The 25,117-nt window shown below is 50.1% G+C and overlaps 1 protein-coding gene across 1 annotated transcript in view; it reads left to right on the top strand.

Annotated features, from left to right (window-relative positions):
- The window catches only part of dgki (diacylglycerol kinase, iota), a 273,169-nt gene that overhangs the window by 181,800 nt on the left and 66,252 nt on the right, over nucleotides 1–25,117 (top strand). Inside the window, 5 exon segments of the mRNA XM_070901690.1 lie at nucleotides 5,734–5,778; nucleotides 8,721–8,741; nucleotides 11,369–11,438; nucleotides 22,539–22,638; nucleotides 23,306–23,342. Coding sequence (XP_070757791.1) covers nucleotides 5,734–5,778; nucleotides 8,721–8,741; nucleotides 11,369–11,438; nucleotides 22,539–22,638; nucleotides 23,306–23,342 — 273 coding nt within the window.

Here is a 25,117-nt window from a genome sequence, read left to right on the forward strand (position 1 = left end):
AGGCGCTCGCGTGCGGTGTCAAAAAGATGCACCAATAACTTTTCGGGGCCAAGTTTGCATTAGAAACCCCTCACGTCCCTCCTATCTGAGAGCAAGGCAATAAACGCCAATGCCTCGGCGCGCATTCAACGATGGGCACTCATGCTGGCGTCTTACGACTATACAATAAGGCCACAGACAACTGTGCCAACGTGCTTAGCAGGCTACCCCTGGCTACTATGGAAGGGTCTGACGAACAGGACTGTGAGATAGTCATGGCAATCAATGCCTTTGAGTCCACAGGTTCGCCCATGATGGCTCGCCAAATCAGAGCCCGGACGACCAGCGACCCCACGTTATCCTTAGTCAAAAGATGTTTTTTAACTGGTAACTGGGCAGAGGCTCGCGATGCCTGCCCCGAGGAGATCAAATCTTTCCATAGGCGCATGCATGAACTATCACTACAGGCAGACTGCCTGATGTGGGGCAGCCGAGTAGTCATGCCTTTGCGAGGCAGAGAGGCGTTTGTCCGGGAGCTCCACCACGACCACCCGGGGATCATTCTCATGAAGGCCATAGCCAGATCCTACATCTGGTGGCCTGGCATTGACGCGGACTTGGAGCTCTGCGTCCGACAGTGCACCATTTGTGCCCAACTCAGCAATGCCCCCAGGGAGGCCCCCGAGCCCCTGGCCCTGGCCCAGCAAACCGTGGTTGCGGGTACATGTAGACTATGTGGGCCCATTCATGGGCAAAATGTTCCTCGTAATCATCGATGCATTTTCAAAGTGGATCGAATGCACCATTTTAAACTCGAGCACCACCTCCACCACTGTGGAGAGCCTTAGAACCATGTTTGCAACACACGGAATTCCTGACATATTGGTCAGTGATAATGGTTCCTACTTCACCAGCGCAGAATTCCAAGATTTTATAGTTGACCACGGCATAAATCACGTTAAGACGGCACCGTTCAAGCCGGCCTCCAATGGCCAGGCGGAGAGAGCAGTGCAAATCATTAAACAAGGCATGCTTAAAATCCAAGGTCACATGCTGCAGAGCTGCCTGTCGCGACTGCTGCTGGCATACAGATCTCGTCCGCATTCGTTGACTGGGGTTCCCCCCACGCAACTATTGATGAAATGGACCTTAAAGACTAGGCTCTCGTTAATCCTCCCAGACATGCATGAAATTTTTGAGGCAAAGCGCCGGAAGCTAACCGAGTACCATGACCGAAATTCGAGGGGGAGGTGGAATGAGATAGGGGACAAAGTGTTTGTGCTAAACTATGGCAGGGGTCCCAAATGGCTTGCAGGGACAGTAACAGGCAAGGAAGGAAACAGGCTACTGGTGTACAAATGGACAATGGCCAAACCTGCCAGAGGCATGTAGGCCAAGTAAAAAGTAGATTCACCAACAACATTGCAGAACCAGAGGCAGACTACAATGTGGAACTCACACCACAACTGGTGGACAGACAGAGGGAACAACCTGAGGAAAGGGCAGTCTCAAGAGACAGCCCAGGCGAGATACCAGCAATCATACTGAACGAAACAGACAGCCCAGGCGAGATACCAGCAATCACACCGAAAGAAAAACAGGCACCAAGGCAAATAACTGAACCACAACTAAGACACTCCACCCGAGAGGGTAGACCATCTGAGAGACATAATCTATAAAGACAATAGGACCGTGGGGGAGGGTGATGTCATGTATCTCACACCACTGTATATAACTGTATCTTACCATGCTATACATGACTGTAACTAGATATAACCTGTAACCACAAGCATACCTTACCACTAGGGGTGCACTTGCAGGAGACACTGCACACCTGTCCCACACAGGTATATAAAGGCAGGTCTCAGGTAAGTGTGGCATTCCAGAGCTGTGAAATAAAGGTGCAGGTCCTGAGTGACCTTGACTTCAGCATGTGCCTCGTGTAAGTCTGCACTGCATGGTCAGGACTATACACACCGAGACATCCTTGACCCTTGCACCAGGGAGGTAACATACCATCCTGGAGTCTCGAGTGCAGCTGCAGAAACACCTATCTATTCCCTTTACAATAGAATCTCCTACCACTATAGCTTTCCCACTCTTTTTCCTGGCCTCCCGTGCAGCAGAGCCACCCACGAACTTGGCTGCTGCTGCCCTCCCCTGGTGAATTATCCCCCCCAACAGCACCCAAGGTGGTATATCTGTTTTGGAGGTGGATGACCGCAGGGGATCCCTGCACTACCTTCCTTCCACTGCTCTTCCTGATGGTCACCCATTCCCTATCTACCTGAGTAACCTTTACCTGCAGTGTGACCAACTCACTGAACGCAGTTTTGTTATAGGACTTGCTTTGGAGGCAGTTCAGAGAAGGTTCACTAGCTTGATTCCAGGGATGAGGGGGTTGACTTATGAGGAAAGGTTGAGTAGGTTGGGCCTCTGCTCATTGGAATTCAGAAGAATGAGAGGTGATCTTATCGAAACGTATAAGATTATGAGGGGGTTTGACAAGGTGGATGTAGAGAGGATGTTTCCACTGATGGGGGAAGACTTAGAAGGGGCCGCCCATTTAATACAGAGATGAGGAGGATTTTTTTTCTCTCTGAGGGTTGTAAATCTGTGGCATTTGCTGCCTCAGAGAGCTGTTGAAGCTGGGACATTGAATAAATTTAAGACAGAAATAGACAGTTTATTGAATGATAAGGGGATAAGGGGTTATGGGAAGCGGGTGGGGAAGTGGAGCTGAGTCCATGATCAGATCAGCCATGATCTTATTGAATGGTGGAGCAGGTTCAAGGGCCGTATGACCTACTCCTGTTCCTATTTCTTATGTTCTTATCATATACACACACACATACCTACACACATAAACACACAAAAACACACACATAAACATGCACAAATACCTACACGCACACTTACACACACACACTCACACTCACCATTCGTAAGCTCTGTAGATTGAAATGAGATTTTACTGTTGTTATGAAAACCAGTACATCTGATATGCCCTTCCCCGTGGTAGGGCGGCTTAGCACAGAGCAGGGAGTGAATGGGAAGCAGGGGCGGCAGTAATTGAGTGGTCCGGGGCTCAAGTGGCAGTGGTGTAGTGAGAGAGATGGAGGGATGTGAGGGGATTGGGCTACAGGTCAGCCGCTGAGGTAAGTTAGTACTTTGTTCCCCATGTTTTCGGGGCGGGCAGTGGACATTGCACTGGCGAACCACAGTGCTGGCTGAAAGGAGCTAGTTTGTCCCTCCTACTCTGACTCTTTACATCGAGTTTACAGCACAGAAACAGGCCACTCACATGAGCCTCCTCCCACCCTACCTCATCACACACTATCTGCATACCCTTCGATTTCTTCCTCCCTCATGTGTTTATCCAGCTTCACCTTAAATGCATCTACGCTATTCGCCTCAACCACTTCTCATGGCAGCGAGTTCCACATTCTCACCACTCCCCGAGTAAAGAAGTTTCTCCTGAATTCCCCATTGGATTTATTAGCGACTATATTATATGAATGACTCCTAATTTTGGTCTTCCCCACAAGTAGAAACTGATATGTCCTTACTATACAGTATAAATGCGCACGAGGCCCATACTTGAGAGGTCACTCTGTGACCAGTTTCCTTTATTACCAAGACCTCAAGTGATGAAGGTGGGTGAAGCTTCCCCTTTTATACTGAAAGTCCAGGTTAGGAGTGTCTCCCACAAGTTCACCCCCTTGTGGTCAATGTTCTCAAGGTGTACAACTTAGGTCAGCTTATACATGGGTTACAATGATAGTTGAATACATGACATCACCTCCCCCCCAAAGTCTTATTAGGATCACAGGTTAACTCTCTGGTAGTTTACACTCCCTTGTGGAGCGCCTGAGTTGGGCTCCGGTTGTTGGACGCTGGCCTGAGTGTCTGCTATTTGCGGTGCTTCAGGCCTGTCCCGACTGCCCACAGTGACTGGGCTCTCCTCCACTTGGTTCCGGTGTTCGGTCACCTGTGGTGGAGTAAACTCTACGTCGTGTTCTTCCTCTGCTTCTTCTATGGGGTTGCTGAACCTCCTTTTAGTTTGATCCACGTGTTTGTGGCAGATTTGTCCATTGGTAAGTTTAACTACCAAAAGCCTATTCCCCTCTTTGGCAATCACAGTGCCTGTAAGACATTTGGGCCCTGCAGCGTAATTAAGGACAAAAACAGGGTCATTGACATCAATACATCGCGCCCTCGCATTCCTGTCATGGTAGTCACATTGTGACTGACACCTGCTCTCAACAATTTCTTTCATAGTAGGGTGTATAAGGGATAACCTGGTTTTGAGCATCCTTTTCATTAGCAGCTGCAGATGGAACCCCTGTGAGCAAGTGTGGTCGGGATCTATTGGCCAACAGGAGGCGTGATAAGCGGCTTTGTAGGGAACCCCCTTGGATTCTGAGCATCCCCTGTTTGATTATCTGCACTGCTCATTCTGCCTGGCCATTTGAGGCTGGCTTGAACGGTGCCGTTCTGACATGGTTGATTCCATTGCCTGTCATGAAGTCCTGGAATTCAGTGCTTGTGAAGCACGGGCCATTGTCGCTGACCAAGACATCCGGTAGACCATGGGCGGCGAACATTGCCCATAGACTTTCTACCGTGGCAGAGGATGTGCTTGAATTTAAAATGGCACACTCAATCCATTTGGAGTAGGTGTCTACTACAACCAAAAACATTTTTCCCATGAAAGGACCTGCATAGTCCACATGGATGCATGACCTTGGCTTGGCGGGCCAGGACCTAGAGCTATGGGGGGCTTCCCTGGGCACATGTGTTGCACCTGCGAACACAAAGTTCCAGGTCTGCATCTATCCCTGACTACCAAACATGTGACCTGGCAATTGCCTTCATCATGACAATGCCTGGGTGCTCATTGTGAAGTTCTCTGATAAACACCTCTCTGCCCCTCTGGGGCATGACTACTCGGTTTCCCCACAGTAAGCAATCGGCCTGAATCGAGAGTTCATCCTTGCGCCTATGAAACGATTTAAATTCCTCAGGGCATGCCCCGTACGTGGCTGCTCAGTCCCCATTCAGGACACATTTCTTAACTAAAGACAGTAGGAGGTCTTTATTTGTCCAGACTTTAATCTGACGGGCTGTCACGGGTGAGCCTTCGCTTTCGAAAGCTTCAACAGCCATGACCGTCTCAGCATCGTGCTCAGCTGCCCCCTCAGTGGTGGCTAGTGGTAGCCTGCTGAGTGCATCGGCGCAGTTTTCGGTGCCCGGTCTGTGCCGAATTGTGTAGTCATAGGCGGCTAACGTGAGTGCCCACCTCTGTATGCGGGCCGATGCATTAGCATTTATGGCCTTGTTGTCAGCCAAAAAGGGACGTTAGGGGTTTGTGATCTGTCTCCAGCTCAAATTTCCTGCCAAACAGGTACTGGTGCATTTTTTTTTACTGCATATACACATGCTAGCGCTTACTTTTCTACCATCCCGTAGCCCCTTTCTGCCTGGGACAAACTTCTGGAGGCATAAGCTACCGGCTGTAACTGACCATTGGCATTCACATGCTGCAACACACACCCAACCCCATAGGACGACGCATCGCACGTTAGAACAAGTTTCTTACACAGGTCATATAACATTAACAGTTTATTGGGGCATAACAAGTTGCGTGCTCTATCAAAAGCCCTTTCCTGGCTGTCCCCCCAGACCCATTCGCGACCTTTGCGTAGGAGCACATGTAACGGCTCTAACAGCGTGCTCAATTTGGGAAGAAAGTTACCAAAATAGTTCAGGAGCCCCAGGAACGAACACAGCTCCGTCGTGTTACGGGGTCTGGGTGCTCTCTGGATCGCTTCAGTTTTGGATGCAGTGGGTCTGATCCCGTCTGCTGCTACCCTCCTCCCCAGGAATTCTACCTCTCGAACTAAGAAGACGCACTTCGCCTTTTTCTGTCGCAGCCCTACCCGGTCCAGTCTGCGTAGCACCTCCTCCAGGTTGTGGAGGTGTTCTTCAGTATCGTAACCCGTAATGAGGATGTCGTCCTGAAAAACCACCGTTCCTGGAATTGACTTGAGGAGGCTTTCCATATTTCGTTGTAAGATCGCGGCGGCCGAGCGAATCCCGAACGGACATCTGTTATACTCAAACAACCCCTTGTGTGTCATGATGGTGGTCAGCTTCTTCGACTCACTCGCCAGCTCCTGGGTCATGTAAGCTGAGGTCAGGTCCAATTTTGAAAAAAGTTTGCCACCGGATAGCGTCGCAAAGAGGTCCTCCGCTCTCGGTAGCGGGTACTGGTCTTGGAGTGACACCCAATTGATGGTGGCCTTGTAATCACCACATATCCTGACCGAACCATCCGCCTTGAGCACCGGCACGATCGGGCTCGCCCAATCACTGAACTCGACTGGCGAGATGATGCCTTCCCTCAGCAGGCGGTCCAATTCACATTCTATCTTTTCCCGCATCATGTATGGCACCGCTCTGGCCTTGTGGTGTACTGGCCTGGCGTCTGGGTTCATGTGAATCACTACCTTGGCCCCCATGAAAGTGCCAATGCCGGGCTGAAACAGTGAGTCAAATTTGTCCAGGACCTGTGAGCATGATACTCGCTCCACAGAAGAAATTGCATTGAAATCGCCCAATTTCCAGTTCATGACAGCAAGCCAACTCCTCCCCAGTAGTGCGGGACGGTCCCCCGGGACAATCCAGAGTGGCAACCTGTTCTGCGAATCTTTGTGGGTCACGACTACCGTGGCGCTGCCTAGCACCGGAATTATCTCCTTTGTATATGTCCGTAGCTGTGTGTCAATTGGCAATAATTTTGGCCTCCTGGCCTTGGACACCCACAACCTTTCAAACTGTTTGATACTCATCAGGGACTGGCTGGCCCCCGTGTCTAGCTCCATTAATACTGGGATGCCATTGAGGAGCACTTTCATCATCATTGGTGGTGTCCTGGTATATGAACTGTATATGTGCTCCACATGAACTCGCTGAACTTCAGCTTCCAGCGATTCCCCCCAGTATTCATTTGGTCTCATAGGGCTTACATCGGGTCCGTCCCCCTCGTACATCAACCTGGCTGCAGGCTTCCTGCACATACGCACCAAGTGACCACTGACGTTGCAGTTTCTGCAGGTATATTGCTGATACCTGCAAGCTCTGGCTGGGTGTTTGCCTCCAAACCTCCAGCATGAGCTGGAGGCCCCATTGTTGGAAACAAAAGGTCCATTACCAGTCGACTGTCTCTGTAACTGTCCTTAAGGGCACCATTAACTGGTGTTGATGGCCCCATGACTCGTGTTCAGTGAGCCATTGTCTCTGTTGAATTTCCCCTTTGGGTTCGACTACATGCTGGGGCATGTCAGATTGCCCTTGTCTGCTTAGAGAACTGTGTGCCGCGTTAACAATGTTGACTCCTTGGTCGTTTGCCGCATTTGAGCCAAGATTTTTGTCATACATCATTCTGGTCTCTTCCTCCGCTGAGATAAATGTCTGGGCCATCAAAGCCACCGTTTCCAGGGTCAAGCCTTTGGTCTCAATCAGTTTCCTGAAAGCCCCAGCGTGCCCTATGCTCTCAATAAAAAAAAAGTCTCGCAGCATCTCCGCTCTACATACATCTGGGAACTTACATAGGCTCGCCAGTCGCCGAAGGTCTGCCACGAAGTCTGGAACGCTTTGCCCTTCTCGCCGCCGGTGCGTGTAAAACCGGTGTCTCGCCATGTGCATGCTGCTCGCCGGTTTAAGGTGTTCCCCAATCAACTTACTGAGCTCTTCGAACGCCTTGTCCGCCGGCTTCTCTGGCGCTAGAAGGTCCTTCATCAGGGAGTACGTTCTGGATCCACAAACCGTCAGGAGATGAGCCCTGCGTTTGTCGGCCGAATCCTGTCCCAACCATTCCTTAGTGACAAAACTTTGCTGTAGTCTCTCAATAAAGTCGTCCTAATCATCACCAGCACAGTACACACATCATTACATAACATCACACTTGTCCAACGGAAGGCAGGTGGGCATAGACAGTGCGTTAGTATGGTACATATTATCTGGTACATTAACTAGTTATTGACTGGTAGCGGAACCTTGATTTCCTTGTTAGCCATTATCATTAATTGTACTTCATCCATTATTTTACACAAATACAGTGGCCATTCAGCAGAAAAAAAGTAATTCTTATTATAAATTCACTATCTCACATTAACATAGATCATTTTAGACTCGCTCTGCCAAACAGAAGTCCTTTGTGGGAACCACCTCTTTGTAAGGCCCTTTTAAGACTCCCAGGTGCATTTCCTTTTTAAGGCGCCATCTTTGATGCAGGAGGATTCCACAAGGCTTCTCCTTGGGCGCCGCCATCTTTGATGCTCTGCAGTTCCGACACGTTGCCGCCGCCATCATCTTCGCCGCTGCTCTGGATGCCCTCCGCCGTCGCAGCCTCTGCTCCCCTCCGCTGCCACCTGACTTGCTGCCTCTCCAGCGGCCTCCCCTGCGGCTGCCATGGCCACCGACCGACGCTACCAGCTCCTCGGCGGGGCCCTTCCGAACCGCCAGCCCCTGGATCCCTCAGCACCCCGCCCGCAGCGCCCCGCCGGCTCACCCCCCCCCCCCCCCCCCAGTAGACCCCTCTGTGCAGGGCTGCAGGGTCTCTGTGTGAGATCCAGGCCTGGGACTTACCTGTGGGGGCTGGGGCTGCAGGGTCTCTGTGTGAGATCCAGGCCTGGGACTTACCTGTGGGGGCTGGGGCTGCAGGGTCTCTGTGTGAGGTCCGGGCCTGAGGCTTGTCTGTGGGGATTAAGGCTGCAGGGTCTCTGTGTGAGGTCCAGGCCTGGGGCTTGTCTGTGGGGGCTGAGGCTACAGGGTCTCTGTGTGAGGTCCGGGCCTGGGGCTTGTCTGTGGGGCTGAGGCTGCAGGGTCTCTGTGTGAGGTCCGGGCCTGGGGCTTGCCTGTGGGGTCTGAGGCTGCAGGGTCTCTGTGTGAGGTCCGGGCCTGAGGCTTGTCTGTGGGGATTAAGGCTGCAGGGTCTCTGTGTGAGATCCAGGCCTGGACTTGCCTGTGGGGATTAAGGCTGCAGGGTCTCTGTGTGAGGTCCGGGCCTGGGGCTTGCCTGTGGGGGCTGAGGCTGCAGGGTCTTTGTGTGAGGTCCGGGCCTGGGGCTTGCCTGTGGGGGCTGAGGCTGCAGGGTCTCTGTGTGAGGTCCGGGCCTGGGGCTTGCCTGTGGGGGCTGAGGCTGCAGGGTCTTTGTGTGAGATCTGGGCCTGGACTTGCCTGTGGGGATTAAGGCTGCAGGGTCTCTGTGTGAGGTCCGGGCCTGGGGCTTGTCTGTGGGTGGATTGAGGCTGCAGGATCTCTGTGTGAGGTCCGGGCCTGGGGCTTGTCTGTGGGTGGATTGAGGCTGCAGGGTCTCTGTGTGAGGTCCGGGCCTGGGGCTTGTCTGTGGGGGCTGGGGCTGCAGGGTCTCTGTGTGAGGTCCAGGCCTGGGACTTGTCTGTGGGTGGATTAAGGCTGCAGGGTCTCTGTGTGAGGTCCGGGCCTGGGGCTTGTCTGTGGGTGGATTGAGGCTGCAGCTCCAGCTCGGTCGGCGCTGCTCTCTGGGGTCCCAGGGCACGGCAGCACCCCGGGGAGCAGCAGCCTGTGGAGTGGTGAAGTCTTCCCAGCTCCCACGGACCGTCCCCATCCACCTCCGGCCGAGGAGTGTGGGCCCATCGCCTGCAACGACCCACAAAGGTAAATCGTGCGTCTCGTCCCCGTGGGATACCTGCACCATCGCTCTGCTGAGAACAGGTATCAGTTCCCTGGTGTAGATACGCAGCTTTGCCGTGACCAGGACCAGCTTGGGTCGTGCAGCTGGGTTAATCCACAGTTTATCAAAAGTTCTCTGAGTCATCAACGACGGACCGGAGCCCGTGTCCACTTCCATACTCACAGGGACTCCGTTGATTTTTACTTCACTTATCACTGGGGGCGAATCGTCAGTACACGTGTACAGTCCCAACACCTCATCATCTTCTGCCAGCTTCTCACTGGATGGTGGATCATCCCCCATCTCCTCAGCCACACGGTGAGTCCGATTTCTTTTACACATACGCTGAAGGTGGCCTTTCGTGTGACAGGTATTGCACGTGTACTCTGCAAACCTGCACCGGTGAGCCCCATGGCTTCCTCCACAGCGCCAGCATGGTGCTGCTTGATTGGCCCCCCTCGGCGGACTCGGAGTTCCAGGACCCCGAGGTCCGTGCTCTCTGCCCCGGGCAGAGCCACGTTCTGTAGTTTTGTCCATGGTGGGCGCTATCCTGTGGACAGTGCCTGCTGGGTTCGAGGCTGTGTGGATCATTTGCTGGGTGCTGCAAGTCGAGGTCATATATGCCCGGCTGATGGTGATGGCTTTTGTCAGGGTGACTGTGGGTTCCGTGGCTAGCAACTTGTGAAGGAGGCCCTCGTGGCCAATTCATAACGAAAACGTCCCGCAAAGCCTCGTCAAGGTGTGCGCCAAAATCACACGGCGCTGCGAGTCTCCTGAGGTCCGCAGCATATTTGGTGACATCCTGGCCCTCGGGTCTGCAGTGATGGTAGAATTTGTATCTGGCCGTGAGGATGTTCTCCTTCGGTTTCAACTGGTCACGAATGAGTTCAGTCAGCTCCTCGTATGACTTGTCCCTGGCACTCCCAGTTCCAGCAAATCCCTGACGAGACAGTAAAACTCATCTCCACAACTGGAGAGCAATATCGCCTTACGCTTCTCTCTCATTGCGTCCGTGTCCTCCGTCAGGTCGTTTGCTGTGAAGTAGTACTCGAGCCTTTCCGTAAAGGCCTCCCAATCATTGCCCACGGTAAAATCCTTTAGCGAGCCCAGAGTAGCCATGGTTGCGTGGAGTTCGTCCTCTTCCTCGTTGCCAATGTGGTGTATGTAGCACACAAATCACTGACTCCACACGGTCTGGTGTTAATCTAACTGCTGTGACCTTCGTCCTTTATTGTTCAGCTCCAGAGTGCCTCTCAGGTGTGGTGGTCACCCTTATGTAGTCCTTATTTCAGGTACTACCAGGGTTTCCCACCGCAGCGCCCTCTGTGGTGTGGCATAGTACTTACATTACATTTAAGGTACTGGGATGATACACACATCATTACATAACAGTCACAGCACACAAACTGACCCAGCTTAGCGAGAGGTGAAGTCACTCTGGCTCGCTGCCCAGTGACCTAGACTAGCAGGCAGTGTGTGGACATTGGCTGACGACAAGATCAGGCTCAGCGGTGATGGCTCCAGGGTCAAGTAGTGCACCAAAGGTCACTGTCCTGGCTCACACAGGAAGAATCACCACTTGGGCGCGGTTTCAGAGGGCTAGTGGCTCCCATCAGACAATACTCCAGCTTCATGCAGCTTCAGAAGAGGAACAAAGCGGGGGAACTCAAGTGGAAATAAAATTCAGATATTAAACTGAATTAAAACGGCATTCTTTTCCAATTTTCAGGAATACCGAGCTGTGGAACGGCACCGGCAGCAAGTGGATCGCGAGTGACAGCTGTGAATCTGAGACCGGGATACAGCACCAACGCCTGGGGAGAGAGTCCGACAGTCTGACTCACCAGAAACTCCGGTACAAACCCCTCACATTAATCATAGAACTTCAGCTCATCGCTCATCAACAACCTGATCTCTAAACCCTTCCCTGCACTCCTCATCCCAGCAACATCCCCACAGTCCCGAATTCCCCAATCCCCACGTTCCGGAACCCCACACTCCCAATCCCCCAAATCCCCACACTTCCAATCCCACCGATTCCCACACGCCCAATCCCCCGATCCCCACACTCCCGATCCACATACTCCTGATCCCACCGATTCCCACACTCCCGATTCCCCGATCCCCACATTCCCGATCCCCACACTCCCGATCCCCCCGATCCCCACAGTCCCGATCCCCCGATCCCCACAGTCCCGATCCCCCGATCCCCACACTCCCGATCCCCCCGATTCCCACACTCCTGATCCCCCCGATTCCCACACCCCCGATCCCCACACTCCCGATCCCCACAGTCCCGATCCCCCCGATCACCACATTCCCGATCCCCCCGTTTCCCACACTCCCGATCCCCCCCGATTCCCATACTCCCGATCCCCCGATCCCCACACTCCCGATCCGTACACTCCTGATCCCACCAATTCCCACACTCCCGATTCCCTGATCCCCACACTCCCGATCCCCACACTCCCGATCCCCCCGATTCCCACACTCCCGATCCCCCCGATTCCCACACTCCCGATCCCCCCGATTCCCACACTCCCGATCCCCACAGTCCCGATCCCCCCGATCCCCACACTCCAGATCCCCCGATCCCCACACTCCCGATCCCCCCGATCCCCACACTCCCGATCCCCCCGATCCCCACACTCCCGATTCCCCCGATCCCCACACTCCCGATCTCCCTGATCCCCACATCCCGATCCCCACATTCCCGATCCCCACACTCCCGATCTCCCTGATCCCCACACTCCCAATCCCCCCGATCCCCACACTCCCGATCCCCCCGATCCCTACACTCCCAATCCCCCCGATCCCCACACCCCCGATCCCCCCGATCCCCACACTCCCGATCCCCACGTTTCCCACACTCCCGATCCCCCCGATCCCCACTCCCGATCCCCCGATCCCCACACTCCTGATCCCCACGTTTCCCACACTCCCGATCCCCCGATCCCCACACTCCTGATCCCCACGTTTCCCACACTCCAGATCCCCCCGATCCCCCACTCCCGATCCCCACGTTCCCCACAGCCCCGACACTGGGCCTCTGATGTCCTGCTCCCTGTGGGCCACCCGCGCTATAGCACCATTGAGCATTTGGCTCAACGTCACCTGATTGAGCTGTTTTTCAAAGACTTTGTTACAGGAAATGTTGCCCGATCCTTAATCCCAGTACCTAATTCTGTTTTGTTTTTCTCTCCTCAGGCCTCCCTCATCCTCCGAGGAACAAGGTAATTCCTTCTGTTGAATGTCTTGTAATAATCCTTTCAGCGGATGTACTATTCTGGCACAGCTTCCCGATCGTTGGACATCAGCGGCAGTCTCGGGGAGCCTGGTCAATCCCAGCAACATTTCCCGAGCTCCCCATGACCAGTACCTCCGAGGGTGGAGTGTGTGCCTCTCTCCCTGAACTCCTCAGGATCAGCCCCTTGCTGAGAACTGTTCATTTCTCAGTTCCATTGGACAGGTTGGGTCCACCAAACATTCCACAGCACAGTGAGTTGAGAGGGAGCCCAGGAAGTACTTGGATGGGTTGGGAATTGCTGGCTGGCTGGAGAGCACGAGCAAAGGTTTCTGTTAAAGCTTCATTCATGTTAATACCGAGCACCTTTAGGACTAGTGGGTGCAAGTTGGAATATAAACTTCTTACCATTTAAAAGCTATTTAATCCTTTTATTTTCTCACAGTATAGTTCCTCCTCTGTTGAACCTTAGTACCTCATATCCAACTTCAACAAACAGCAACTACTTCCTGAACACAGAGGTGGTCACGACGGAACTCGGTGAATAGTAATGAGTTTTTTAAAAATTCATTCTTAGGATATGGGCATCGCTGGCAAGGCCAGCATTTATTGCCCATCCCTAATTTCCCCTTGAGAAGGTGGTGGTGAGCTGCCTTCTTGAACCGCTGCAGTCCGTGTGGTGAAGGTGCTCCCACAGTGCTGTTAGGGAGGGAGTTCCAGGATTGTGACCCAGTGACGATGAAGGAACGGCCGATATATTTCCCAGTCAGGATGATGTGTGACTCGGAGGGGAACGTGGAGGTGGTGGTGTTCCCATGCGCCTGCTGCCCTTGTCCTTCTCGGTGGTGAAGGTTTGGGAGGTGCTGCCAAAGAAGCCCTGGTGAGTTGCTGCAGTGCATCTTGTAGATGGTGCACACTGCAGCCACAGACAGTTCTGGACAGGTCCCAAGTGACCATCATAACAGAATGTTCATTACATATGTAGCTAGCAATCCCACAATGCCCCCCAAGGCAGCTGCCTATCTAAGACTGGCACCATGTGGAGCGCACTCTGCCACTGCTGAAAGTGCACTAGAGCAGCAGTGACAGCAGCCGATCACCTCAAACAGTAAGTTAATTGTTAGGCCCTCTTTCACCAGCAGCTTGTAATCGTTCTTTATTTACAACTATTTTTGCAAAACCACAAATCAACGGGAGTCACTCAAACCGACAAATAAACCAATTAACAGTTTGCCATAAGTTAAATCAAATTCAAATTTGGTTGCCGGGGGTGATGATGCACTCCAGTCCCTCCGGTGCCCACCTCTCGCGGAAGGCTGCGAGCGGAGCGGTGGACACCGTGTGCTCCATCTCCAGGGACACCCTGGCCCGGATGTAACTGCGGATGAGAGGCAGGCAGTGCACTTTATTTACATGCTGTGGCTCTGTGTCACGGTAAAGCACCTTGTGTGATGTACTGGCAGTTTAAGCACATCAGGAGTTTCACTTTTGTTTGCAGCATGTTTCTAAAACAATTACACTTATTTCTCTTGGCCTCCAGTTACATTTTTTTAGCCTACTTCCATTTCTTTCCAATTTGTCCAAATTCTCTGCCGCCTGGAATCCCTGAATGAGTTAAAAATCCTACTGCTTGTACTTAATCCAATTCTTTATCCCTCCTTAACCGCATCAGCTTCGATTCCCCAGATCGTACCGCCATCTGCAGAGGCGGGAGAGTTTGAACATTGAAGAATTTAATCGAACTTATTTTTTATTTGCTGTCTTTGACTGTTTATCAATATGAACCATTGTTGCATGGACAGGTTAAAATGCTGGGTTGTTATGCGGCTGATTAGACAGTGCGTTATGTTCTCTGTGGTGTTTAACGTGCTGGCCCGTGTCTTTCTTTCAGAACTTCTTCATTCGGTCCTGGAGGGTGACCTACAAAAGGTAATGGAGCAGATGGGAATTCGGGCAAGTTATACGTTCATGGGAAGGAAACACAACACGGCATGGCAGCGTAGTGTCATGGTACTTAATGGAGGGGATGGTAACTTTGATCCAGTCAGTGTAGTGGCCACAGGGTTTGTTTTATTGTTGAGTACTTGTTCACAGCAATTAGTAGGGAGCGTGCTAATTTACTGAGGCTTTAGCTGATACGCACTTTGATATGCACCTTATATCCACATTGATATACTCCTGATATGCACCTAATATACACCTAATATACACCTGATATGCACTTTGATATACTCCTGACATGCACTGATTTACACCTGATATGCACTTTGATATACCCCTGATGTACACCTGATATGCACATTGATATACACCTGATATGCACTTTGATATACACCTGACATGCACTTTGATATACCCCTGATGCACATCTGATATGCACATTGATATACATCTGATATACACATTGATATATGCCTGACATGCACATTGATATACACCTGATATGAACATTGATATATACCTGATATATACCATTGATATACACCTGATATACACATTGATATACACCTGATATGCACTTTGATATACACCTGAAATGCAAATTGATATACACCTGACATACACATTGATACACACCTGATATATACGTTGATATACACCTGATATGCACATTGATAGACACCTGATATACACATTGATATACACCTCATATGCACATTGATATACACTGATACACACTTCGATATATACCTGAAATGCACATTGATATGTACCTGATATGCACATTGATATACACCTGATATACACTTTAATATACACCTGATATACACATTGATATACACATTGATATACACCTCATATGCACATTGATAAACACCTGAAATGCACATTGATATACACCTGGCATGCACTTTGATATACACGTTGATATACACCTGATATGCACCCTGATATGCACATTGATATTCACCTGATATACACATTGATATACACCTGATATACAGAGATAGTGGATTCTGGGAAGGTCACAGCAGACTGGAAAACCGCTAATGTAATGCCCCTAGTTAAGAAAGGAGAGAGACAGAAAGCAGGAAACTATAGACCAGTTAGCCTAACTTCTGTTGTTGGGAAAATGCTGGAGTCCATTATTAAGGAAGTTATAATGCAGACAAGCAGAGTCAGCATGGTTTTATGAAAGGGAAATCATGTTTGACAAATTTTCTGGAGTTTTTTGAGGATGTAATGAGCAGGCTGGATAAAGAAGAAGCAGTAGATGTCATGTATTTGGATTTCCAGCAGGAATTCGATAAGGTGCTATATAAAAGGTTACTGCACAAGATAAGAGCTCACGGGATTGGGGGTAATATATTAGCATGGATAGAGGATTGGCTAACTAACAGAAAACAGAGAGTCAGGATAAATGGGTCATTTTCAGGTTGGCAAATTGTAACTAGTGGGGTGCCACAGGGATTAGTGCTAGGGCCTCAACTATTTACAATTAATATTAATGAATTGGATGAAGGAACCGAGTGCAATGTAGCCAAATTTGCTGATGGTACAAAGATAGGTGGGAAGTAAGTTGTGAAGAGGACACAAAGAATCTACAAAGGGATATAGACAGGCTAAGTGAGTGGGCAAACATTTGGTAGATGGAGTATAATGTGGGAAAATGTGAGGTTATCCACTTTGGTGGGAAAAATATAAAAGCAAATGATTATTAAATGGGGAGAGATTACAAAATGCATTGGTACAGAGGGATCTGGGCATCCCTGAACATGAAGCACAAAAAGTTAGCATGCACTGTTATATATGTGTAAACCTGTATATACCTTGTGTAGTCACCAGAGGGCTCGTCCCCTGGAGTCCCAAGGGATCCCACAATCCCTTGGGAGCACTGGTACTTAAGGAGGCTTCACAGGTTGGAGAGGCAATCTGGAGACTTGCAATAAAAGACTATGGTCACACTTTACTTTGAGCTCATAGTATCTAGTGAGACTCTTTATTCATACTTAACAACTGGTGACGAGATACAGATGATGAACCCAACGATGCAGAGAACAGTGGGCATCCTGGAGAAATTTTTGGAGGGAGATGATTGGGAAACCTTCATGGAGCGACTCGACCAATACTTCGTGGCCAATGAGCTGGAAGAAGAAGCGAATGCTGCCAAACGAAGGGTGATTCTCCTCACCGTTTGCGGGGCACCAACGTATGGCCTCATGAAAAATCTGTTTGTTCCAGCGAAACCCACAGAGAGATCGTACGATGATTTATGCACATTGGTCCGGGAGCATCTGAACCCGAAGGAAAGCGTTCTGTTGGCGAGGTATCGGTTCTACACCTACAGAAGGTATGAAGGCCAGGAAGTGGCAAGTTATGTCGCTGAGCGAAGACATCTTGCAGGACATTGCGAATTTGAAGGACATTTGGAACACATGATCAGAGACTTTTTCGTACTTGGCACACGTTTGACTGTAGAGACCCCAACCTTGAGTAAAGCCATAGCGATAGCCCAGGCATTCATTGCCACCAGTGACAATACTAATCAAATCTCTCAGCACACGAGTGCTGCTACAAGTACTGTGAACAAAAGGATGTTGTTTTCAAATCGCAACATACAGGGCAGGCCCCACATGCCTGCAGCTGCACGTCTGCAGATGTCTCAGAGTCCACCATCAAGGGTGATGAATGCAAAGCCATTAACACCTTTTGGCGCTGCGAAAATGATTATCGTTTCCATTCATACCGCTTCAAAGGGTACATTTTCAAGTGTTGTAGAACAATGGGACACCTCCAATGTATATGCAGGCGAACTGCAACCCCTGTTAATCCTGCAAACCACCATGTTGCAGAGGAAGACAGATCCACGGCGGATCACGATGAACCAGAGCCTCAGACCGAGGAGGCAGAGGTATATGGGGTGCACACATTTAACACAAAGTGTCCCCCGATAATGCTGAAGGTTGAATTAAATGGACTCCCGGTGTCAATGGAGCTGGACACGGACGGGAGCCAGTCCATTATGAGCAAAAAGACTTTCGATAAATTGTGGTGCAGCAAGGCCTCAAGGCCATTCTTGACTCCCAGTCGTATGAAACTAAGAACTTACACAAAGGAACTGATTCCCATAATTGGCAGTGCTACTGTAAAGGTCTCCTACGATGGAGCGGTGCACAAGCTACCAGTCTGGGTGGTACCAGGCGATGGTCCCATGCTGCTCGGCAGGAGCTGGCTGGGAAAGATACGCTGGGCCTGGGACAACGTCTGAGCGCTCTCGTCCGCTGACGACACTTCGTGTGCCCAGATCTTAAACAAATTCCCTTCGCTGTTCGAACCAGACATCGGGCAGTTCCAAGGAGCAAAGTGCAGATCCGCCTAATTCGGGGGGCGTGACCCATCCATCACAAGGCGAGAGCAGTACCATACATGATGAGAGAATAGGTAGAGATTGAACTAGACCGGCTGCAACAAGAGGGCATCATTTCACCAATCGAGTTCAGCGAGTGGGCCAGTCCTATTGTACCAGTCCTCAAGGGAGACGGCACCGTCAGAATCTGTGGCGATTACAAAGTAACTATCAATTGTTTCTCCCTGCAGGACCAATACCCACTACCAAAAGCTGACGACCTTTTTGTTACGCTGGCGGGAGGAAAGACATTCACGAAGCTGGACTTGACCCGGTCTACATGACACAGGAACTGGAGGAATCATCAAAAGGCCTCATCTGCATCAACACGCACAAAGGTCTCTTCATCTACAACAGATGCCCGTTTGGAATTTGATCAGCCGCAGCGATATTCCAGAGAAACATGGAAAGTTTACTGAAGTCAGTCCCGCGCACGGTAGTTTTCCAAGACAACATCTTGGTTAAAGGTCGGGACACAAGAAAGCATCTGCAGAACCTGGAGGAGGTTCTTAGTCGACTCAACTGTGTGGGGCTCAGGTTAAAACGCTCAAAGTTTATTTTCCTGATGCCTGAAGTGGAGTTCCTTGGGAGAAGAATCGCGGCGCATGGCATCAGGCCCACCGATTCGAAGACGGAGGCAATCGAGAACGCACCGAGGCCACAGAACGTGACAGAGCTGCGGTCGTTTCTAGGAATCCTGAACTACTTTGGTAACTTCTTACCGGGTCTCAGCACACTGTTAGAACCACTGCACACCTTACTGCGTAAAGGAGACGAATGGGTATGGGGCAAAAGCCAAGAAAATGTCTTTGTAAAAGCTAGAAAATTGTTATGTTCAAACAAATTGCTTGTGTTGTATGATCCATGTAAGCATTTGGTATTAGCATGTGATGCATCATCATACGGCGTCGGGTGTGTATTGTAACAAGCTAATGATTTCGGGAAACTGCAACTGGTTGCTTATGCATCCAGAAGTCTGTCTAAAGCTGAGAGAGCCTACAGGATAATTGAAAAAGAAGCATTAGCGTGTGTTTATGGGCTAAAGAAAATGCATCAATATCTGTTTGGGCTAAAATTTGAATTGGAAACTGACCATAAGCCACTGATATCCTTTTTTCCAAAAGTAAGGAGATAAATACGGATGCATCAGCCCGCATCCAGAGATGGGCGCTCACGTTGCCCGCATACAACTACGCCATCCGCCAAAGGCCAGGCACAGAAAACTGTGCCGATGTTCTCAGTAGGCTGCCATTGACGACCACGGGGGTGGAAATGGCGCAGCCCACAGATTTAGTCATGGTAATGGAAGCATTCGAGAGTGAGCAATCACCCGTCACAGCCCAACAGATTAGAACCTGGACGAGCCAGGACCCCTTACTGTCCCTAGTAAAAAATTGTGTGCTTCATGGGAGCTAGTCCAGTGTCCCAGTGGAAATGCATGAAGAGATAAAGCTGTACCAGCGGTGCAAAGATGAAATGTCTATACAGGCAGACTGCCTTCTGTGAGGTAATCGGGTAGTGGTCCCCAAGAAGGGCAGGGACACTTTCATCAGTTATCTCCACAGTAATCACCCAGGCATTGTAATGATGAAAGCGATAGCCAGATCCCACGTGTGGTGGTCCGGTATCGATGCGGACTTAGAGTCCTGCATGCACAAATGTAACACATGCTCGCAGTTAAGCAATGCACCCGGGGAGGCGCCGCTAAGTTTATGGTCTTGGCCCTCCAAACGGTGGTCCAGGGTCCACGTCGACTATGCAGGCCCATTTTTGGGTAAAATGTTCTTTATGGTTGTAGATGCGTAATCCAAATGGATTGAATGTGAGATAATATCGGCAAGCACATCCGCTGCCACCACTGAAAGCCTGTGGGCTATGCTTGCCACGCACGGCCTACCTGATGTCCTTGTGAGCGACAACGGGCCATGTTTTACCAGTGCCGAGTTCAAAGAATTCACGGCCTGTAACGGGATCAAACATGTTACATCTGCCCCGTTCAAACCAGCATCCAATGGTCAGGCAGAGAGAGCAGTGCAAACCATCAAGCAGAGCTGAAAGAGGGTAATTGAAGGCTCACTATAGACTCGCCTTTCCCAAGTCCTGCTTAGCTATTGCACGAGACCCCGCTCGCTCACTGGGATTCCACCTGCTGAACTGCTCATGAAAAGGGCACTTAAGACAAGGCTCTCGTTAGTTCACGCTGATCTACATGAACAGGTAGAGAGCAGGCGGCTTCAACAAAGTACATATCATGATAGCGCAAATGTGTCACGCGAACTTGAAATCAATGATCCTGTATTTGTGTTGAATTATGGACAAGGTCCTAAGTGGCTTCCCGGCACTGTTGTGGCCAAAGAGGGGAACAGGGTATTTCTGGTCAAACTTTCAAATAGACTCACCCACCGGAAATACTTGGACCAAATCAAACTCAGATTTACAAACTATCCTGAGCAACCCACCTTGGACCCTACCTTCTTTGACCCCCCAACATACACACCAGTGGCAACCGGCACCACGGTTGGCCACGAAGCAGAACCCATCATCCACAGCAGCCCTGTAGGACTCACCACACCAGGCAGCCCAGCAAGGCCAGTTGCAGAGCAGCCCAGCGAGGACGCAACAAACGATTCACCAAAACCAGCATTTGCACCGAGACGATCAACCAGGGAAAGAAAGGCCCCTGATCGACTCACCTTGTAAATAGTTACACTGTTGACTTTGGAGGGGGAATGTTGTTATATATGTGTAAACCTGTATATACCTAGTGTAGCCACCAGAGGGCTCATCCCCTGGAGTCCCAAGGGATCCCACAAGGAGGTCTCACAGGTTGGAGAGGCACTCTGGAGACCTGCAATAAAAGACTAAGGTCACACTTTACTTTGAGCTCAGTGTTCAGTCTGACTCTTTATTCATACTTAACAGGTACAACAAGTAATTAGAAAGGCAAATGAAATGCTAGCCTTTATTACAAGGGGGATAGAGTATAGAAGTCCTGCTCCAACTGTACAGGGTAGTGCTGAGGCCACACCTGCAGTACTGCGTACAGTTTTGGTCTCCTTATTTAAGGAGGGATATACTTGCATTGGAGGCAGTTCAGAGATGATTCACGAGGTTGATTCCTGCGATGAAGCGGGTTGTCATATGAAGAAAGGTTGAGCAGGTTGGGCCTATACTCATTGGAGTTTAGAGGACTTAGAGGTGATGTTATTGAAACATATAAGATTCTGAGGGGCTTGATAGGGTGATGCAGAGAGGATATTTCCCCTCGTGGGAGAATTTAGAACTAAGTGGCATAGTCTCAGAATAAGGGGTCGCCCATTTAAAACGGAAATGAGGAGGAATTTCTTTTCTCAGAGGGTCATGAATCTTTGGAATTCTCTACCTAAGAGCTGTGGAGGCTGGGTCATTGAATATATTTAAGGTGGAGATAGACAGATTTTTGAAAGATAGGGGAGTCAAGGGTTATGGGGAATGGGCAGGGAAGTGGAGCTGAGCCCAAGATCAGATCAGCCGTGATCTTATTGAATGGCGGAGCAGGCTCGAGGGGCCAAATGGCTGACTCCTGCTCCTATTTCTTATGTTCTTATGATATGCACATGACAGTAACAGGGCCCTACTGAAGCTGCTGTAAAAGTACATGTGGAAGGCGGCAGTGTTCGAGCGGTGAGCAGAGATGGCTTGTGGAACTTCTATTTAATTTGTTGTCAGGCAACACTGGCAAAGTACAACACTCGTCCTGAGGATGTTCAGAGTAAACCATGTCCTGTGGGACTGGAGTCACGTATAAACCAGACCAGGTAAGGACATTTGTGAACCAGTTGGGTGTCTACAACCATCCATTTACTTTCGTGGCCATTTATTCTGGTGCCAGCCCAAAAATTACCAGATTTATTGAATTCAACCTCACAACAGGATCCCTCGCGGACCTGCTTGCAGCCTTTATCTGTCGTGGTGCTGTCAGGCGATCCAGTTCTAGATACAAGTACATACCATGATGTTGTTTTACCAGAAGGATGACCTTTGGTGGCCTCAACGGCCTTTCTGGTCCCTGACTTGCCTTATGTTCTTACGGGGTCAGAGTTCAGAAGCAGAAAACAGCGGCGTGCTATGTTTGCGATTGCTGTGCATTCTGGGAGCTGTCTATTGCCTTGACCTGTAACGGGCTAACAGCTGAACATGTGTAAATACAAGGGAGTGTGTGTAATCGTTTGTTCCTGTGTGTACCCCAGTTCACAGACTGCTGCAATAAGGGAGTGAGCCTGATGGTGAGCAGCTCTGAAGGATACTCGGTCTTACACTGCGCGGCAAAGAATGGCCATAAGGAACTTGTGAAGTACATCATAGAGCACGGTGAGCTTTCGCACATGCTTCATGTGTTACATCATCCGTGTACAATTCTTCAGTCTGTCGGTATGACACGAGATGCCGATTGCTTCAGACACTACATTCTGATCACTACATTCCGTGTGCTTGTCTCCCCACTGAGCGAGGGGAGTGGCATCAAATCCTAATGACAGCCCCAATCGTAGCCTATCCTTGTCGCATAATGTGAGAAAGAGGCAAACAGCATTTGGGAACATAGGAACAGGAGGAGGCCATTCAGCCCCTCAAGGTGTTCCATAATTCTATCTGCTCTGAGTCTCAGCTCCATTTGTAGCTATTTTTTTATGACCAAGTGGCTTGCCATTGGAGTCACATGTAGGCCAGTCTGGCCTTTGGGTTTTGACAACAATCCAGCAGACCAGCTGTTGGTCCCAGCCCACAGGTTGGTCAGTTATGAGCTACAGTGGGCTTAGTCCCCTTCCCCACACACTCAGCCCCCCCACACTCTCAGCCCCCCACCCCCCACCCCCCCCCCCCCCCACACACACTCTCAGCCCCCACACTCTCAGTCCATGCAGAGCCTGTCAATGGTGCAATCCGAGTTTTCACTCACTTTCCAAGATGATCCTGTGTCCGGCCAGGATTTCCTGTGTGCATCAGTGTCCTGATTTCCAACTATTATTATCTCTTTCAGGTCCCCCTGATTTATTAGACGTTGCAGAAATCGAAACGTGAGTATCAGTCTGCTGCCTTGCTTATTCAGACTGGCTTTCTATAATTTTGTGTTGGAAAAATGTCAGGCTACCTCCCAAGGGACAGGACTAGGTGATGCAGGGGATTCGATGCTGGCCTTCACCTGCCCCCCCTCCCCCCCGCCCCCGTGGACCAGATCCAGCGCAGGGCTGCAAGGCTCTGTTGTTTATCACAGTTCTATGTGAGATGATTTTGGGTCCACGTAGCCTAGTTTTTGTGGTCTTGGGTGTACAGTACACACTGCGGTAATTTTGACTATACGTCAGTGTAAAACGGGTGATAGCGAGTCAAGTTTTACATCTCTCCACGTTTTGATTACCATCGATGTCAATGGGCTGCCAACTCACTATCACCCATTTTACAGTATCGGCCAAAGTCAAAATAATCCCCAATTTCCCTCATTTACAACTGTGAGCGTTACATTTGCAATCACAGTCGGAGAGGCTCCCAGTAAGTGCAGTTGGGCAGAGGGTCCCTGGGAGCTCCGAGCTCATCAGATTGCTGCAAAACTAACATTAGATTTCTGTATCTGGTGATTTATCGGCACATTACACATTTTTTTTAAATATTTTCCTATGGCTATCTGGCAGAGTTACTTGGGGTGGAACATGGGATGTGTCATTGTTTGCAGGGCAGCCCCAGAGTGTGCCAGTATTTATGTTATTCCACAGGAGTGTGTCAATATTTACAGAGGAATTGTGTCAATATTTACAGAGGGTCTATGGGAGTGTGTCAATATTTACAGAGTGTCCTGGGAGTGTGTCAATATTTACAGAGGGTCCCTGGAAGTGTGACAGTATTTACAGAGGGTCCGTGGGAATGTGTCAATATTTACCGAGGGTCTCTGGGAGTGTGTCAATATTTACGGGGGTCCCTGGAAGTGTGTCAATATTGACAGGGGTCCCTGGGAGTGTGTCAATATTTACCGAAGGTCTCTGGGAGTGTGTCAATATTTACGGGGGTCCCTGGAAGTGTGTCAATATTGACAGGGGTCCCTGGGAGTGTGTCAATATTTACAGAGGGTCTCTGTGAGTGTGTCAATATTTACGGGGGTCCCTGGGAATGTGTCAATATTGATGGGGGTCCCTGGGGGTGCGTCAATATTTACAGAGGGTCCCTGGGAGTGCGTCAATATTTACAGAGGGTCTATGGGAGTGTGTCAATATGTACGGAGGGCCACTGGGAGTGTGTCAATATTTACGGAGGGTTTATGAGAGTGTGTCAATATTTACAGAGGGTCCCGGGAATGTGTCAATATTTACAGAGGGTCCCTGGGAGTGCGTCAATATTTACAGAGGGTCTGTGGGAGTGTGTCAATATTTACGGGGGTCCCTGGGAGTGTGTCAATATTGACGGGGGTCCCTTGAGGTGTGTCAATATTTACAGAGGGCCCCTGGGAGTGTGTCAATATTTACAGAGGGTCTATGGGAGTGTGTCAATATTTACGGGGGTCCCTGGGAGTGTGTCAATATTGACGGGGGTCCCTAGGAGTGTGTCAATATTTACAGAGGGTCTATGCGAGTGTGTCAATATTTACAAGGGGTCCCTGGGGGTATGTCAATAATTACAGAGTGTCCCTGGCAGTGTGACAATATTTACAGAGGGTCCCTGAGAGTGTGTCAATATTTACAAAGGGTTTATGGGAGTATGTCAATATTTACAGAGGGTCTCCGGGAGTGTGTCAATATTTGCAGAGGGTCCCTGGGAATGTGTCAATATTTACAGAGGGTCTCTGGGACAGTGTCAATATTTA

Source organism: Pristiophorus japonicus, chromosome 15 (assembly GCF_044704955.1).
Source record: "Pristiophorus japonicus isolate sPriJap1 chromosome 15, sPriJap1.hap1, whole genome shotgun sequence".
Classification (NCBI taxonomy): domain Eukaryota; kingdom Metazoa; phylum Chordata; class Chondrichthyes; family Pristiophoridae; genus Pristiophorus; species Pristiophorus japonicus.